This window comes from Moschus berezovskii, chromosome 12 (genome assembly GCF_049115385.1).
Source record: "Moschus berezovskii isolate FMDL1 chromosome 12, NW_MosBer_1.0, whole genome shotgun sequence".
NCBI classification, from domain to species: Eukaryota; Metazoa; Chordata; class Mammalia; order Artiodactyla; family Moschidae; genus Moschus; species Moschus berezovskii.
The window spans coordinates 32,652,493-32,670,235 of record NC_142471.1 but is presented as its reverse complement, the minus strand read 5'-3'; the positions used below and the strand labels follow the sequence as shown (position 1 = coordinate 32,670,235).

The 17,743-nt window shown below is 43.6% G+C and overlaps 1 protein-coding gene across 1 annotated transcript in view; it reads right to left on the bottom strand.

Annotated features, from left to right (window-relative positions):
- The window catches only part of LRMDA (leucine rich melanocyte differentiation associated), a 1,238,587-nt gene that overhangs the window by 579,519 nt on the left and 641,325 nt on the right, over positions 1 to 17,743 (bottom strand). Inside the window, exons 3-4 of the mRNA XM_088842049.1 lie at positions 13,258 to 13,384; positions 2,638 to 2,777 (exon numbers count right to left, since the gene is read on the bottom strand). Coding sequence (XP_088698175.1) covers positions 2,638 to 2,777; positions 13,258 to 13,384 — 267 coding nt within the window. The remainder of the gene's footprint in view (positions 1 to 2,637; positions 2,778 to 13,257; positions 13,385 to 17,743) is intronic.

Below are 17,743 nucleotides of genomic sequence, written 5' to 3'. Positions count from 1 at the left end.
AAAGAAATAGAGGAAAACAATAGAATGGGAAAGACTGGAGATCTCTTCAAGGAAATTAGAGATACCAAGGGGACATTTCATGCAAAGATGGGCACAATAAAGGACAGTAATGGTATGGACCTCACAGAACCAGAAGATATTAAGAAGAGGTGGCAAGAATACAGAAGAACTATACAAAAAAGATCTTCATGACCCAGATAACCATGATGGTGTGATCACTCACCTACAGCCAGACATTCTGGAATGCAAAGTCAAGTGGGCCTTAGGAAGCATCACTACAAACAAAGCTAGTGGAGGTGATAAAATTAGAGTTGAGCTCTTTCAAATCCTAAAAGATGATGCTGTGAAAGTGTTGCATTCCTTATGCCAGTACATTTGGAAAACTCAGCAGTGGCCACAGGACTGGAAAAGTTCACTGTCCATTCCAATCCCAAAGAAAGGCAATGCCAAAGAATGCTCAAACTACCACACAATTGCACTTATCTCACATGCTAGCAAAGATATGCTCAAAATTCTCCAAGCCAGGCTTCAACAACACACGAACCGTGAACTTCCAGATGTTCAAGCTGGATTTAGAAAAGGCAGAGGAACCAGAGATCAAATTGCCAACATCTGTTGGATCATCAAAAAAACGAGAGAGTTCCAGAAAAACATCTACTTCTGCATGACTATACCAAAGCCTTTGATGGTGTGGATCACAACAAACTGTGGAAAATTCTTTAAGAGATGGGAATACCAGATCACCTGACCGGCCTGCTGAGAAATCTGCACGCAGGTCAAGAAGTAATAGAACTGTAAATGAACAAAAGACTGGCTTCAAATTGGGAAAGGAGTACGTCAAGGCTGTATATTGTCACCCTGCTTATTTAAGTTATATGCACAGTACATCACGCAGAATGCTGGGCTGGATGAAGCACAAGCTGGAATCAAGACTGCCGGGGGAGAAATATCAATAACCTCAGATATGCAGATGACACCACCCTTATGGCAGAAAGTGAAGAGGAACTAAAGAATCTCTTGATGAAAGTGAAAGAGGAGAGTGAAAAAGCTGGCTTAAAGCTCAACATTCAGAAAACTAAGATCATGGCATCCAGTCCCATCACTTCATGGCAAATAGATGGGGAAACAATGGAAACAGTGAGGGACTTTATTTTCTTGGGCTCCAAAATCATTGCAGATTGTGACTGCAGCCATGAAATTAAAAGGCACTTGCTCCTTGGAAGAAAAACTATGACCAACCTAGACAACATATTAAAAAGCAGAGACATTACTTTGCCAACAAAGGTTCATGCAGTCAAAGCTATGGTTTTTCCAGTAGGCATGTATGGATGTGACAGCTGGACTATAAGGAAAACTGAGCGTCAAAGAATTGATGCTTTTGAACTGTGGTGTTGGAGAAGACTCTTGAGAGTCCCTTGGACTGCAGGGAGATCAAACCAGTGAATCCAGCCCTGAGTGTTCATTGGAAGGACTGATGTTGAAGTTGAAACTCCAATACTTTGGCCACCTGATACAAAGAACTGACTCATTTGAAAAGACCCTGATGCTGGGAAAGATTAAAGACAGGAGGAGAAGGGGACGACAGAGGATGAGATGGTTGGCTGGCATCACCGACACAATGGACATGAATTTGAGAAAGCTCCGGGAGTTGGTGATGGACAGGGAAGGCTGGCGTGTTGCAGTCCTTGGGTTTGCAAAGAGTCAGACACGACTGAGCTACTGAACTGAGCTGAACTGAGTCCTCCCTACCTTATATTTCTTTCCTTCCTCCCTTTCTTCTTCCCTCCCTCCTTGTACATTGATTCAGGTGGGGTACTAGTGAGAGCTTATATTATAAGTGAAAGAAAAGCTATACATATGAAAACATCATTCAAACATTTAGAAAACAATAATCAGAAATGAGAGCATACAAAATATAAAATGAAGAGCAAAAATAAAATGAGTTTAGTAAAATGGGTAAGATCAAAAGAGACTCCCTAAAGAGGATTTTGGATTAGGTATTTCAAAGCTGATAGTTTAGAAGCAGAGAGAAGAAAGAATAGCATTTTCACTTTGGACTCCATCAAAGACCAAAGTCATGGACTTTATGGAACTTTCTCTTGAGACTGTATATAAGCTCCCTAAACTTTCATGGGAAGGCCTCTTTCTCTAAGATGTGACTCTGAAGCAGACAGGAAGATCTTACAACACAGAGCAGGGGCCAGCAAAACACAGCCCATGGGTCTAATTTGGCTTGCTGCATGTTTTTGTAAATAAAGTTTTATTGGAACACAGCATTGCCCATTCATTTACAAACTGTTCATTACTACTTACGCACTATAATAGAAGAGTTGAATAGTTGCAACAGAGGCCACATGACTTTCAAAGCATACAGTATTTCATATCCAGCCCTTTACAGTCAAGTTGGTTAACCCCTGGGCTAGACCACTCAACATCTTTTCATGTTTCTTGGCTCTTGTTACCCTCAATGAAGGGAGACCCTGGCTATAGGGTACCCAATGGGGTAAAGTTTAATATAACATGAAGGGACCACTGATGCTTACTAGACATCTATTATGCACCCCAGAGTATAATATTATCTCTCCAAAAATGTCATTTTTCTCTTTTCATACCATGCTCAAACCCCTAGATACTCACCTATATCTCTTGTAGTCTTCCTCATCCTTTTCCAGGCTGACGAGCTCATTGGGACATGCCACATTCCCCAGGAGGCTGAGGTACTCCAGAGCTGGTGTAACTTCTGCCAGGTGATCAAGCAGATACTCCAAGTCAGTGATGTGACAAAGGTTAAGGATCTTGGTCCAGAAAGACAAAAGGCTTAGCAAGGTACACAGACCATAACTGACAGGCACAGCCTAGCAGCTGATGAACCCCATCTGCTCCCAGGACATGACACGGGTAGGGGTTGAAATCAACTTTCTGTTGCTATCTGACATGGTTAGTTTTTCACTCCCACTGGGGACACAGCTCAACTTTTAATGAAAGCAAGAAATTACTCCCAAAGGTCTCATCAGAAATATATTGTTTCTCCTTTGGGGATAGTCCATCATTAAAACATGGGAATAACATGGATGCAAACTGGGATTGGCCTCCTCTATGATCTGAGAGACTGCTGTGGAGCTAACCATTGCTTAGTGGCCTCACTGGTGGCAATAAGACATTACATTGGGTGAAAAGGAGTACAAAGTTAAGAAGAAAGGACAAACAGAACAGGTGCGGGCCATGAATAGAGGCCATGACTACCAGGAGCCTACCAACGAAAAGAGTGAGCTAACGTTATATCAGCAGACAGAATGGGGCCCTTACCAGGAAATGACAGTAGAGCATACAGGGACTACTACATGATGGCAGATGCCACTTGTAAGAATCAAACAGTCGGGGTACATCTCCAGGAAAAGAAGGTCAAATGAAATAAAAGGGCTGCCCTTACTCTGTGAGGATGCTCCCTAACCTTGGGGGTGTTTTCCCAATTTTCTCATACTTCAGTTTGCCAGCTGAACTCCAAATCCAACCAACATCTGAATCTAGTCCCTAACATATCTGCCAAAGGATCACCACAAGGAAGTTTAAACTATCTCTAACTACCATGAGAGAGTTTTTATTCCCCCAGAGATTGAATTCCCACACAGTGCCTCAATTTAGCTGGTTGGGGAGGTCACAAAGAATAAGCAATTCCTCTCTTCCATGTGATGGCCTTTCAGAGGGTTGAGGCTCATGTATCTCCCTTCAAATTTATATTCTCTCAACTAAGTGCCTTCAAGCACTATTCATACATAAGCTATGTAAAGATCATATGGAAGAACAAGCACTGGACTGGCGGGGAGCAAGACCAACACAAAGAAAGGGAACGCTCACAAGCAAGAGAGGGGAAGACTAGTTAAAGAGGGTCTGAGTGTCCTCATGGATTGGGGGTTTCTGCTGGCCAACATCACCCTCATTTCCTAAACAAAGACAGGACATGGTACAACCAAGTTATTGATCTTTCAAATCTTCAACAAATGACATCAAGGAATGACCACAAAGGCTCACTGGAATGAGGATCACAGATTAGAAGCATATGGAGAAGGTGAGTGAGAAGGTCCCACCAAGGAGGTAAGCTTGAAATACAGAGGGTAAGTGACCAGGAGTCAAAACTGTAACGTATTTCATCACTCAAGAAAAAACATACTTAATACTTCTTAAAGTTCAATCACCACACTCTTTAAGAAAATTATCTAAATAAAACTAATTAAAATGACAATGAACAATTTCAGGAAAAACTTGCCTTTTCCAGCAAGTTCTGTCTTTGGATGTTTCACAGTCATTACATTAAACAAACAAAAGGGAAAACAAGGAATCTTGCCAGTACTCTACCCTACGAGTGCTGCCCTTCGACCTAGGCAAAAGCATCTCAGAGACCCCTGTGCTTTGGAGTACCTTCCTCAAAAATTTCTCAGTCTTAGTCCAGTACTCGGATGGGCCAGGGCCAGCAGCATCACTCAGGGAGGATACTCCATGCCTTGACTTGGACCTGCATACACCTCAGCCCAAGTCCTGGTTTCTCCCCTTCAGGGTTCTCTCCAACCTTCTTGCCCACATATGGTACCCATTGGCTGTGCCAAAGAACAAAAGGACTCATACCCATTAGGCTTTCCAGAGCCTCAAGCCAGGTCCTAGTTCAAGGGGGCAGCAAGACAAGCTGATCATTCTTACTGGCCAGCACTGTATTTCTGTAAAACTCCAAGTGGGCCACCAAAATGGCACTGATGTGTTGCTCTGAAGTGATTCAAAGTATTTATGTGGACAATGGCCCTGGAGAGTCCATGGAAAGCCCTTTCTACTATGGACAGCAAAGTCCAGATCAAACCTATTTCTCTCTTAGAGACAAATTACTTAAACGTTCATCTTTTTTTCATCTACTGCACAAAGGTGAGAATGTGAAGAAATGGAACTCAAAACTGGCAAAATCTCCAAGTTAGAGAAACACTAGACAACTGAGTTGGCTTGATGTCCCAGTCATTCCCCAACATTTGGTAATGAGTGATGGGAAGGCTTACATTCTACCATCCAGGGAAGCGGTGGTGGTGGCGGTTTAATCACTAAGTCATGTCCAACTCTTGTGATCCCATGGACAGTAGCCTGTCAGGCTCCTCTTTCCATGGGATTCTCCGGCAAGAATACTGGAGTGGGTTGCCATTCCCTTCTCCAGGGTATCTTCCCAACTCAGGAATCAAACCTGAATCTCCTGTACTGCAGGCAGATTCTTTACCACCTGAGCTACCAGGGAAGCAGGCCCAGTCTAAGACAAGTAAATCTTCATACATGAACGTATCACAGAGCTAATAAGCTTGTGCAAGAAGGCCATTGCTTACATAGGTCTCTCCCAGGACCCTGGCAAAGGCCCTGGTTACAGTCACACAGTCACATATTATTGCAAAACTTGCAAAAGTAGGTTATTTGAACCACAGTCAGTTAAGAGCACTTCCCTGCTCTGATAGGACTTCTGTCACACTTCTGCTTGAGTTGGGTGATGCTAGAGTGGCTGTGGGAACTCTTGGAACCTAAGATGAACTGGTAATGGAGTGACACTGAATTAGGATTCAGCTGGGGTTATTTCTGTGGTTTGCAGTTGTTTCTGTGTCAGTAGGCATGTGGCGTGATATTCCTGTTGCCCACCATGTCGACACACACACACGGGGACCAACAAAAAATTGACGATAAAATGGTTAATGAGCTTTATCAATGTACAGAATATTTACTGTTAAGTTGTTGAGTATGGATGCACCACACAAACACAACTAACTTGAAACATCTTGAAATCTTTTAACTCATAGATGAAAGATAGGTGTTTTCCCAAAGTTGATTAATTCTAAAATTTTTACCAATAATTTAGTGAAATTACCAATAATCAAAATGAAATAGTGAAAATGGAAGGAACATCCATAAATACTAAAAATAAAAGTCACTTTTCAATTAGATGCAATTATCTCTTCTGTATGTGTGTGTATGCTTGGTCACTCAGTCGTGTCCGACTTTTTGTGACCCTATGAACTGTAGTCTGTTAGGCTTCTCTGTCCATGGGGATTCTCCAGGCAAGAATACTAGAGTGGGTTTCCATGTCCTCCTCCAGAGGATCTTCCAAGCCAGGGATCAAACCCACATTGCAGGCAGATTCTTTACCATCTGAACCACCTGTAAAACTTAAATAATGAAGTTATACGGGAATTTGCAGAAAAAAATTGAAAAAGTTCTCATACATAGTATAAAAGAGATTGTTTTCTAAATATTTCCATGTATGGTATCCGTCAACTTAAAAAAGTTTAATTTGCTTTGACACATTTTTTATTCCAAATACACATTCATCTCCATACCTAATTTTGTGTTTGTAATTATACAGTCTTTGCCTTTAAGAGAGCCTCTTCAAATTATGTAAGCGTCATACTTCACAAAATCTGGATCTGCCTCTTAGCAGGAGGCTGTGGAGATGGAAACTCATTCGAATGTCTTGATCATGGGAATTTCTTGAGCAAAGGGTCTTCAGGCTTCAGGAAGCTTCAGTCATTCTGTGCCAGCGAATCCAACAGGATTCGCTGGAGTCTCAGAGTTTGCCTCCTTTAGGATATTTTGTGTAGCAGAAGCAAGTTCTTCTTCCTAAGCCTTCCAACTACCTGCTAAGTAATCATTTGGGCTGGGCAAAGTGGTCCCCCCAAATCCATACTGGTGAGGAATCACTTGCACCTACCCCACGGATGCTCTGGACAAGAACAACACCATTATGTTGACACCACCACTGGAGACTGAAACGTGAGAAGTTTCCATTGGTTTCTTCATCTCCTGGGTCAATAAGGACGAGCACAGCCTTGTCTTGTCTGACTGTGCACTTGGAGATGGAACTTGTCACATTCCTTTCTGTCAAGTTGCAGAGAAAATTAACCGGAGACAATCAGCCGAAGGAATTGTGTCTCCAGCTAACCAATACAACCTTAGCAAAGACACTTTCAAGGATTCTCCTAAGGGTGATTTTTTTTTCTCTCTCCTTTTAAAATGTGAAGCTATCTGGCACAGTTTCAACTCTCTCCAGCTGGATTCTCAGCACACACCTGGTTTCCTTCATCAAGTCTTCTCCAGAATACTTGCCATTTAGACTTTTTTCAGTGCTGTCTACAGAAAGTTGCCATTGCGGAGCCCAGCTGTCATGGCTAGGTTTGCCAAGGGAGATTTTCTGCAGAGGGCCCAAGATCAAAGCCACATCTTGCCTTGAAAGTTTGGAGCCCGAGGGAGGAGGGGAATCTCATGGTGTCACGGTGGGTTGCCCAGGTCTGAAGCTGCTTCCCAGGTGAGAATGGGCACGTCTCTCCCTCTGTGCTCAACCCCAGGTCAAATGGCAGCACCTATGACTCCTGGAGGTATTTCAATTAGAGCTTATGACATGACATATTTGATTCACACACACACAGGTGTCTGAAAGATCATCACATCCAGATAACAATTAAGGAAACTTGCAGTCAAAGATCACACAATGACTAAAAGGCAGAGTCTATATTCAGATCTAGGTCCTACAAAATGACAATTCTAGGGGCCACAAAGAGAGGAATTTAAAAACAAAAAAAAGGAGCAGCCTTCTATGCTTTTGTAGAATATTACCAGGTGCTATCATCCAGTTGTACTCTGTACCTCAGTTACTTTCAATTTGGGATCATTCATTTAAGGCATCAAAGCCTTGGCTAACAGTAAAATGCGTGAGGAAGTTGTAAAGGTTCAAGGTGTTAAAGTGATTTCCCATATATATTATGCCAGCACAATCTCTCAACAATACTCTCAGATGTATAATACTCAATTTACAGGTAAAGAAAATGAAGTCTCTGACAAGATACAGCCCCTTCTTCAAGATGACACAGTAAATTGCTACGGGAACTCCAGTCTGGCCTCCTAATTCCACTCACTGGTCTCCTAGCCACAGCCCAGCTGTGTAACATGGAACACTACTCTTTCTTCCTGTTGGCACTACAGTTCAGAGCTATCTCTTCCTGCATGTGCTGAAGCCAACAGAGAATCAGAAAATAATGAAATGAAGTGTGATTTAAAATGAAGTCAGCTTACCACCTTTTCCTCTACCCACCCCCAACGGCAAGTGGGAGAGAACCATTTGGCTAACTATCTTTTCCTGACATTTCAGTTGTTCCCTTATTCGGAGCTGGGTATTTAGACGTGATACGGCTGAGACTGTCCATGCTTATGGGTGAATGGGTGAGTGCGAGAGAGAGAATATGAGTGCTGGGAGAGGAAGTCAACACCATGGCTAGAGACAACAGTGCTAGTCTAAACAAACCAAAGAGAGAAGCAATGAGCAGAGATGAAGAGGCAGCCTGAGACAACCAGGTCTACCAGAGCAGGAGCCAAAAGCTGAGGGCTGAATAGAAATGGGACAAAGGGCTGAGAGAGCAAGAAGGAAGCATGCAGCTGGGAAGGGAGGCACTGGTGAATCTAGAAGAAATGTGCCAAATACTTGGTCTGGGTTCTGGAATACTCCTCATATTTGTTCTACATTTGATATGTGACTTGCTTTGGCCATGGGGCAGCAACATCTATGATGCAAAGAGTTTGAAAAGTAGTTGCACATTGAGCTTTGCTCTTGGGGCATCCCTCCCACACGGAGAGGCCTGTGCTAGCTTGTTGGAGACATGCAGTTCCACTAACAACCAATACCAACATCCAGACATAGAAGCAAGGCAATTTCAGATTATCCAGTCCTAGCAGAGCCCCCAAATAACTGTGGCTGCCTGAGTGACCCAAGGAAGATGAGCAGAACCATCCAATTGAGCCCTGCCCAAATAGCTGACATATGGAATTGTAAACAAAAAAATATTGGCTTTTTTAAGACTCTAATTTTTGGAGTGGGTTATTGTGCAGCAAAGCTAATGGACAGAGCCAAAGTCTAAGGGATTTCATGGAGTAGCATCATGGCACGTCATAGCTGTTGTAGAGCCTGGGTATTCAAACAAGCAGGCAGGAGAGTTAGTGGCTGAAAAGATAGAGAATGGCACATAGTGTACTGCTTTCACCTTTCATTTTTTGACTTTTTGGTCAAGTGTACAAGGTAAGCAAGCTAACCATGGGATCATACCACTAGACCAGAGGAGAAAGAAGACATGGTCCATCATGAAAAAGCCAACTGTTGGTTTTTGTATATACTGGCAATAAAGTACCTACAACAGTATAGTGATGTAACTGGCCAGCTCTATAGCTACACATTGCCTTCTGCTGCAGTCCCTTCCCCACCACCAACACTGATTCCTCAGCATTATTGCCACAGACCAGAGATGCTGGAACAGGGAAAGGACTGAACTAAAGAAAAACCAGAAGCCTTTTGATCTCTGGTGATAGCCACACTGAGAATAAAACCATCAGCCAGTCTAGCTCATCCCTTTAAAAATGAAAAACATTCTGTACAGCAAAGGAATCCACCAACAAAACAAAAAGGTAACTCACTGAATGGGAGAAAATAATTATAAATACTACTTCATGAGGGGCTAATATCTAAACTATATAAAGAACTCAAACAACTCAATAGCAAAAAAAAAAAAAGAAATTACAATTATAAAGTGGACAGAAGATCTGAATAGACATTTTTCCAAAGAAGACATACAGATGACCAATGGGTACATTAAAAGATGTTCAACATCATTGATCACTAGAGAAATGCAAATCAAACCCATCCTGTGATTTCACCTTATGCCTGTTAGAATGGCTACTATCAAAAAGACAAGAAACAAGGATGTGAAGAAAAGGGAACTCTTGAACACTGCTGATGGGAATGGAAACCAGTGTAGCCACTATGGAAAACAGTATGGATGTTCCTCAAAAGAAATTAAAAATAAGACTAGCACTTGATCCAGGATTCCACTCCTGGATATTTATCCAAAGAAAGCAAAAACACTAACTTGAAAAGATATGTGTAGCCCCGTGCTCACTGCAGCATTATTTACAATAGCCGAGACGTAGAAACAACATGTCTATCAGAGGACGAATGGATAAAGACAGTGTGATACATGCACATGCACACACAAAACAGGACATTATCCAGCCGTAGAAAGAATAAAATCCTGCTACATGTAACTACATGGATGGACCTCAAGAACTCTTTTATGCTGAGTGAAATAAGTCAGAGAAAGACAAATGCTGTATGATTTCTCTTAACTGTGGTGTTGGAGAAGACTCTTGAGAGTCCCTTATACTGCAAGGAGATCCAACCAGTCCATTCTAAAGGAGATCGATCCTGGGTGTTCATTGGAAGGACTGATGCTAAAGCTGAAACTCCAATACTTTGGCCACCTCATGCGACGAGTTGACTCACTGGAAAAGACTCTGATGCTGGGAGGGATTGGGGGCGGGAGGAGATGGGGACGACAGAGAGTGAGATGGCTGGATGGCATCACCGACTCGATGGCCATGAGTTTGAGTGAACTCCGGGAGTTGGTGATGGACAGGGAGGCCTGGCATGCTGTGATTCATGGGGTCGCAGAGAGTCGGACACGACTGAGCAGCTGAACTGAACTGAAACCAACAACAGCATTAAGACCAACCTCATACATAAAAAGAATAGACTGGTGGTTGTCAGAAGAGGGAGGTGGAGGGCAGGAGAAATGGTGAACTATTTTGGTTGCTGTTGTTTTTAAATAAATTAAGTGAGTGAATTCTAACGTGGATCCCTGCACATTTTCAATATATTCTAAACCAGGTTATGAAAATGAATCCTCTAAAATGAGAGATAATAATGCTTAGTAAATTCACATGAAACATGAATCTTAATAGACTCTAACCTATTTAATCTAACCAAGTAATCTGTCAACCATCAATACTTGCTCAATATCTCTTCAACTGCCAGTGGTAATAGAAAAAAGCAATACTATAACCTATGTATATTAAACACATAGGTATCCAAAAAATACTTTCCAATAGTTATTATACAAATCAGTGATTGAGCAAAAAAATCACCCACTAATTCATCTGCAGATTGTCATTATATGAAATGACATTCTCTCATAGTGGGTGTGCCCTTCTTTTAATTGTTTTGCTCAGGCTGGTGCTAAAATGAGTTTGCATGTTTCAGTATGTATCAACTAATACTACGTAGAAGTGGCCAGGAAGTGTGTTGAGTGAGAAGAGGAATTGAGTTTTGGATTAGCATTGGCTGTACAATCTTTGTGGCTTCATCTGTGGGCTGTTAGGCAAGCCCTTCTCACTGCACCATTTCTTATATTGCTTTCTTGACAATATCCCAGAGCAGAGGCAGCTGGTTTTATAGTCACGCAAAAATCTGCTTTGCATATGTCATCACTGTACTTTGATTCCAACACACAAAAAAAATTTTCATACATTCCTCTTTGTCAGTTATTCTAACAGGCAGGTGAAAGCTATAAAATCATATGTACAAAAAAAAGAAACAGAGGCTCTTAGAAGATTAGCTGTGTGGCCATGGTCAAATAAATGTAATTAAACTGACACATGAACCCCAAGTCCAACAGCTCCAACACTCTTCAGTAATGTGGGACACAGAATATGAGCATGTGGTCCATAGGAGGAACCATATCATTCAAATTCTAGTCTAATTATCCTTTTATTCTTAATTTGACTTGAGAATATCAAGCAGCTGATCATCTCAAATGGCCAAAGAAGCCATAAGACACACTATAATTATTTGAAAAATTATTTTCAATAATTTTAATTCAATTCTTTGCTAATATTTGCAACAACCAGGAAATTTGGTTGACCAAAGGATAGGAGAGGAAAAAGTAATCCATGAACATTTCATTATGATAAAGACTGATATTTACTTATAAGCCTTCTCATTCTTCTAAGAAAGTACCAATTAATAATGGCCACAAACAGCATTTTTACTGAATAAATAAAATATTAACTTATAACCTAACATATAAGCAGTGGTTAATAAATAATTTTGCAAATCATTCTTACAGCTGACATAAACATATATGCCAATCTTAACATATATATCTAGCTTTATTTCATACTTTGTAGGAAAATGCCCCATCCTGTTTCTATTTCTAACTTACCACATGAACACAAACGTGTGATTAAACCACCTCGTCTCAAACACTCCATCAATAAAATAAGGTGATTGGATTTCAAGTCTGAGGTAACATAGTCAAGTGGAAAGAACTCTGGGTCTGGCTTCAGTTGAGAATGAATTCAGGGCCTGGTATCTTGTTGAACATCTGGCTGTGGGCCTATACTTGAATTCTTTGCTAATCTAGGTAAATGGAGAAACCACACCCTTCTCAAAAGGTTTGCAAGAATGAAAACAAATACACTTAAATTACCAAGCGCAGTGCCTCATCCATAGGAGTGCTCAATAAAGAAGAGCTGATCATAACAATTCCTTCATCCCACAATCATTTATTAAGCTTCAACTTTGTGCCAGACATTATTCTAGGTGCGAAGGAAACAAGTAGTAACAAAACTGACAAAACACCCTGCTTAAGCACACTGCACTGTGCGGACATACAGGCCTACAGCTCTAACTGGGAGGAGCTGTGTGCCTCCCACTGCATAACCCTTTGATTCATTTCTCAGCCTCGTTACAGAATCCAGAGCAGTGGACCCCTCTGAAGTATCATCCCAGGCTGCTAGATCCTCACCACCTTAAGGAGAAATCACACACTAGAATGGCTCTCCTTGGCCCTTTTCATCATGCCAGTACCGTAAACACCACGGGGGGCAGAGCTGGGCCTGGCCTTCACACTTATCCTCCACCTGAGCCCCTCTCCCCTCTCTTCGGTCAGAAGTGTTCCGCAAGACTGCCCCAGAGCCTTCCAGAAACCTCCGTGAAGGCTGAAGTGGCTTGGCCGCACTACCCTCTGATTCCCACCAGAGGTCGCCCTCCCACACAAGCCCAGGCAAACAGAAGCCGGCTTTGCCTTCTCGGCAGCAGTGACATTATTTTCTTTCTCTATTTTTATCTATTAAAAAGATTTCTTCACAGCCATAACTTAGATCTCTACACTAAAATGGAGCAACAGGAAGATATAATGGTGCATTTCATTTATGAATGACCTATAATAAATTACTCTGAAGTGTCCCGAGTGCCAGGAGACAGAACGCTTTGTCTGCCCACGGACTGTATTTCACCTACTTTAATTTAGCTGACACATAAAACTCATTTGACATTTCACAGGTATTTGTGTGGGGGGTGATGGCCTGCGGGAGGGGACCACTGCGGGTCCAGGCAGGGCGTGGGGGCAGGGCCAGAGCCAAGGATATTTGGTTCTTGTTGAGGGTTAAGGTGTGGAGCCTGGGTAACCCTGGCAACACGAGGTCATCGCCGAGCAGATTGTTGTCCAAGATGAGTTCCTCCAGGCTCCCGAACACGCTCAGTCCTTCCAGTGACCTGCAATGACAAAGGCAACAGGAAAAATGATCCTGCACTAAATCAGGGAGGCCATTATGAGCCGAAATAAATATTTTAACCTTCCCTTTCAGGACTGGGAATAGTTTGGGCTTGGTGCCTGTCAGCAAAGTGAATGACAAGAATTAGTAGAGGGAGCCGGGGCGGGGGCGGCGGGGGAGAAGGGGCCGCTGGCACTCACCGCATCCTTCACGCATTGCCAACATGAAGGATGAGGGTCACTTAGTGAGTAGCCAGGATCCAAAACAAAGGGCTTCAGATACGGCCTGCAGGATAAATTTGTCAATGTCTTGTGCCTTCAGGCACCCAGCCTCGGCTGACCCTAACCTCCATTCCCAAGATAAATAACTCTGTCACAGCTCACCTTCATTCCCTGGACACAAATTTAAGTTGTCATCCATCATTCCTGCCCAGAAATATCATACCCTCTTACAATAATAAATATAACTTCAAGTATCATTTCTTAGTGGTTCTCTTCTGTGCAGTCCGAGGAAACGGCAGGGAAGGCTTCCTTTCTCTGCATTCACCGCCTTTGACTTTCCCCCTACCTCTGCTTTTTCTTTTTCTTTACTAATCACTTAATTTGCTTCTGCCCAGTGTCCCAGTGGCTACCTCAAAAGACAAGACATCCAAGGAAGCACACAATCACTCCAGTCTGAGGGGCTGTTTCTTTTCTTTCCTGATTTTTGTTTTTGTTAGGCAGGGGTAGGTTAAGAAAGGGGTTGAGGGAATTTCTGCCTTAAGGATCCCTGCTTGAAGTTTATTGTTTTAATTTATGGATAGTGGATTTCTCACTTTAGTTTTTGAAAAAAAAAAAAAAAAAAAGCATTGAATGTAACAATGGAGATGTGGAGGCAGTAAAGAAAGCAGACATCTGAAAGAATAAAGTACCCAGCTCAGGGGTAAAAAGTATCAGAAAGGGGAAAACAAGCCTGGTAATAGGCATAGCTGAAAGCTAACTCATAATGTATAGGGGTGCACGAGGTGCAGGCAGTGAGGGGCAGTTGTGTGCCTGTCCGGTGCCCACAGTCGGTAATTACAGAAAGCCGCCCAGTGGAGGGACTCACAGGGCCAGGCCACACGCTCCCAGCTCGTTCACCTGCCAGACCCAAGAGCTGTGCTGAGCTTGCAGAGGCTGACAGCTGAGCTACGATGCTGGCCAGAGGGCTGGCTTGCACGGGACCTCTGGCTATTCTGTAAAATGCAACCAATCGGGGAGATGTTGTCTACACTATTTATGCCTTTACTGATAGCGCTTCCATTACAGACCCCCTTGCTCGCCAAGCTATGCCTGGGCCTGCGGTGTGAGTACCAGACCTTTCTCATGACATCCAGCCAAAAGGACTCCAAAATTAAGAGGCAATACTTGGGAGGTGAGAGAAGCAATTCAACCCCTAGATTTCACTGGGCCCTGAGCTCCACCAGCAGCCCCATTCCTGCCCCAAACCTCCAGGTGGCCCTAGCCAGGGCCGAGCACCCAGACCACACCGAATCCCCGTAACTGACACTATATACTCCACAGCAGGGATGCAGGGTAGGGGTGTGCTGCATACATCTGAGGTCAAGGGTCAAGAGAGTCATCAAGTTCCATTTCCTCCTCCTCTTCTCTCTTCTTCCTCGTGTTTCAGGAAGACAACACACAATTTATACACATGCAGTCAGGAAGCCCTGGTATTTTACCTCTGTCCTGTCATTTACTTGCAGTCTGAATTTGGGCTTTTCAATAAGCCCCATGAGCTCCCTTCATCCGTGTTGCCTCTAGCTCGTTGAATCTTATGGAGAATAAGTGAGAGAGGAGTAACAATTTACTAGCAAATACTGGTTTCATGCTTTTCCTTCCTCCTTTCATTCGCTGATCTTTCTGGAACCCCTGACCTTCGGTCAGGGATCCTGATGCAGGGGATGTGCAGAGAAACAGATGTGCAAAGGTGTGTAGTAAGGGTGGCTTCTCATGGAAATGCCAACCTTTCCTGAAGTCCCTTCCTCCTGGGGGGTTAATGAGTGCTGACGCCAAAGTGCTTTTCAGAACTAGCCCCTGTTTATCTCTAGGGGAGTCGAGGCCACCTCCACATCAGGGCACCTAACAGATGGGTAATAAGTCCTTGTGCTCAAACATCAGCTGGGCTCTGGTCAAAGGCACATCCAAATACACACCATCCTGGAGTAATGCAAATACAATGCTCTTTTCCGGAGAATCAGCAAATGGTTGGCAACTGGCAAGCCGAAGAAAGCTCCTTTCCAAGAGTGCTTCAGGGGAGGCATAAAGCAAAATGACACAGCATGGTGAGGACAAGGCCCGAAACACTAGAAGGAGCGCCGCAGAGATGCCTTTCCCTCTGGGGGTGGGCTCTGGGGCAGAACTCAAAACAGGAGGAAGACTTCAGAGAGCAGTTCAGAAGCTCAGGCTCACATCCCCTGTCACTTGCCTGGTTCGAGATCCTATTTTGCCATGCCATGTGATTAGCTGCTCATTTAAAAGGGAACCTTGTTACGTGGTGGGGGGTGGCAGGGGCGCATATTAATAAATCCCTATCTTCATGTCAACAGTGTGATGCGCACTTGGTGATTTAATCAGCTAAATTCAGAGCTGAGGGATTGGGGACAGGAGGCAAAGAGCGTAATGAAGGGTAAAACTGGAGAGGACAGGATTTCTGAGCTTGGCTGGCAAGTGGAAGGCAATAAACAGAGGCTTACAGGATGCCTTTTTCATTTAAAAAATTTTTACTTTTGTGTTGTTTTTGTTGATGTTTTCCTGGAAGAAGGGGGAAGAAATTATGTGGGTCAATCTTTTAGCTCATACCCCTCTATACAAGATGCCTGCAAAGAGATGCATGCCATCAAATAAAATGACAAGGCAAAAAAGGCTCTAAGGGTCCACACAGATCTATGCTGTTCAAGGGACAGCTATGGTACAAGGAAAAGATGACAGGACCAAAAGATCTCTGTTATAACCTTGTATATGGACAGCAAAATACACCCCAGACCCAAGAGCCCTGGTAGAGGAGGTGACTGTCACTCCAGAGTCACTCACCAGCTTGGTTGGCTGTAGCTACAAATGCCTAAGGGGCAGGCCACTCAGGGCTAAGCAGACCTGAGTGCCACGGTCAGGGGGTGGATGGGGAGAGCAAGACAAGGCCAGCTGGACAAAGGTCTTCCCAGCCCCGTGGAGAGATGTCAAGGGCAGGCACAGAGACCCAGTGTGTGGTCTGATCTGTAGCAGGTGGTTTGCTCTGGACACCTAACCAGCACCTCTGAAGCACTTTGCAGGCTGCCTGCCTTCACTCCACCAGCAGGAAGCTGCCCATTATGTCACCCACAGGTACCATCCTGGTTACCTCATTCACAGGGCTCCGGCTGGGCTCCCCCAGGAGCCGCCGTGGCTGCCGGCAGAGTCCCTGTGCCTTTTCCAAAGTCACATCAAAATGACAAAACATCAGAACGCATTCAGCTCCAGCAGATTCAAACAGAGAGAACTTTTAAGTTTCCACTGTAATTAACCCTATCCTCGTTAAGATAATTATGATCAAGCTTCCTGTCAGAGTTAATATCCCAGCATCACTGCCCGTGGCTCCCACTCTGCCTTCATTAGCTTATAAAAACAGTGGCACTAAACAGGCTCCTCATCCTCTGCAAGCCAGGCCAGTGGTTGTGAGCCTCCAGGATGGAGGGGCCTCGGGCAGGGCAGCTGGGCCCACGGAGGTGCTGCTTCCAGGCCCGCACCCTTTTCTGCTCCTGAGTGGGCAGATGCTCAGTGGTCTCCTTCCTTTCCGCAAAGTTAGCTGCTCATCAGAATGGGGAAGGAGAAGGGCTCTGGAACAGAGCAGGCCTGGGAGGTCTGGGGCAGAAGACCTCACAGCAGGTCCCTGGAAAATGCCTGCACATTGACTGACAACAGTGGTCACAAGCAAAGCGACACAGACAGGACAGACAGCAGTTACAAGTGGGGGTAAAGGAAGAAACAGGAGAACAGGAGACCTGTGATAAGGCTGCTCATGGCCCAGAACATGGCCCAGCTGTCTAACCCAGGAGAGCACTCCTTTCTTTCTGCCATAAAATTCTTTTTATATCCTATTTAAGTGGATATAAGTAGACAGAGTAAATAATTTATAGTATATTACTACACATAGAATTATATGTACAGTTATAACTATATATTTTCTACATATTTTTCTGTCATTCAGGTCACATAACTGTAGATATATGTGCAAATAATAATAGAAATCAACCCTCTATATTGTAAGTATATAAATAAAGGGTGAAAGTGTTCTGAAAAATAGAATGTGGAAAAGGTTCTAGGCTATGTAAGACTGTGTATACTGACACCATGTTACAGTATATCAC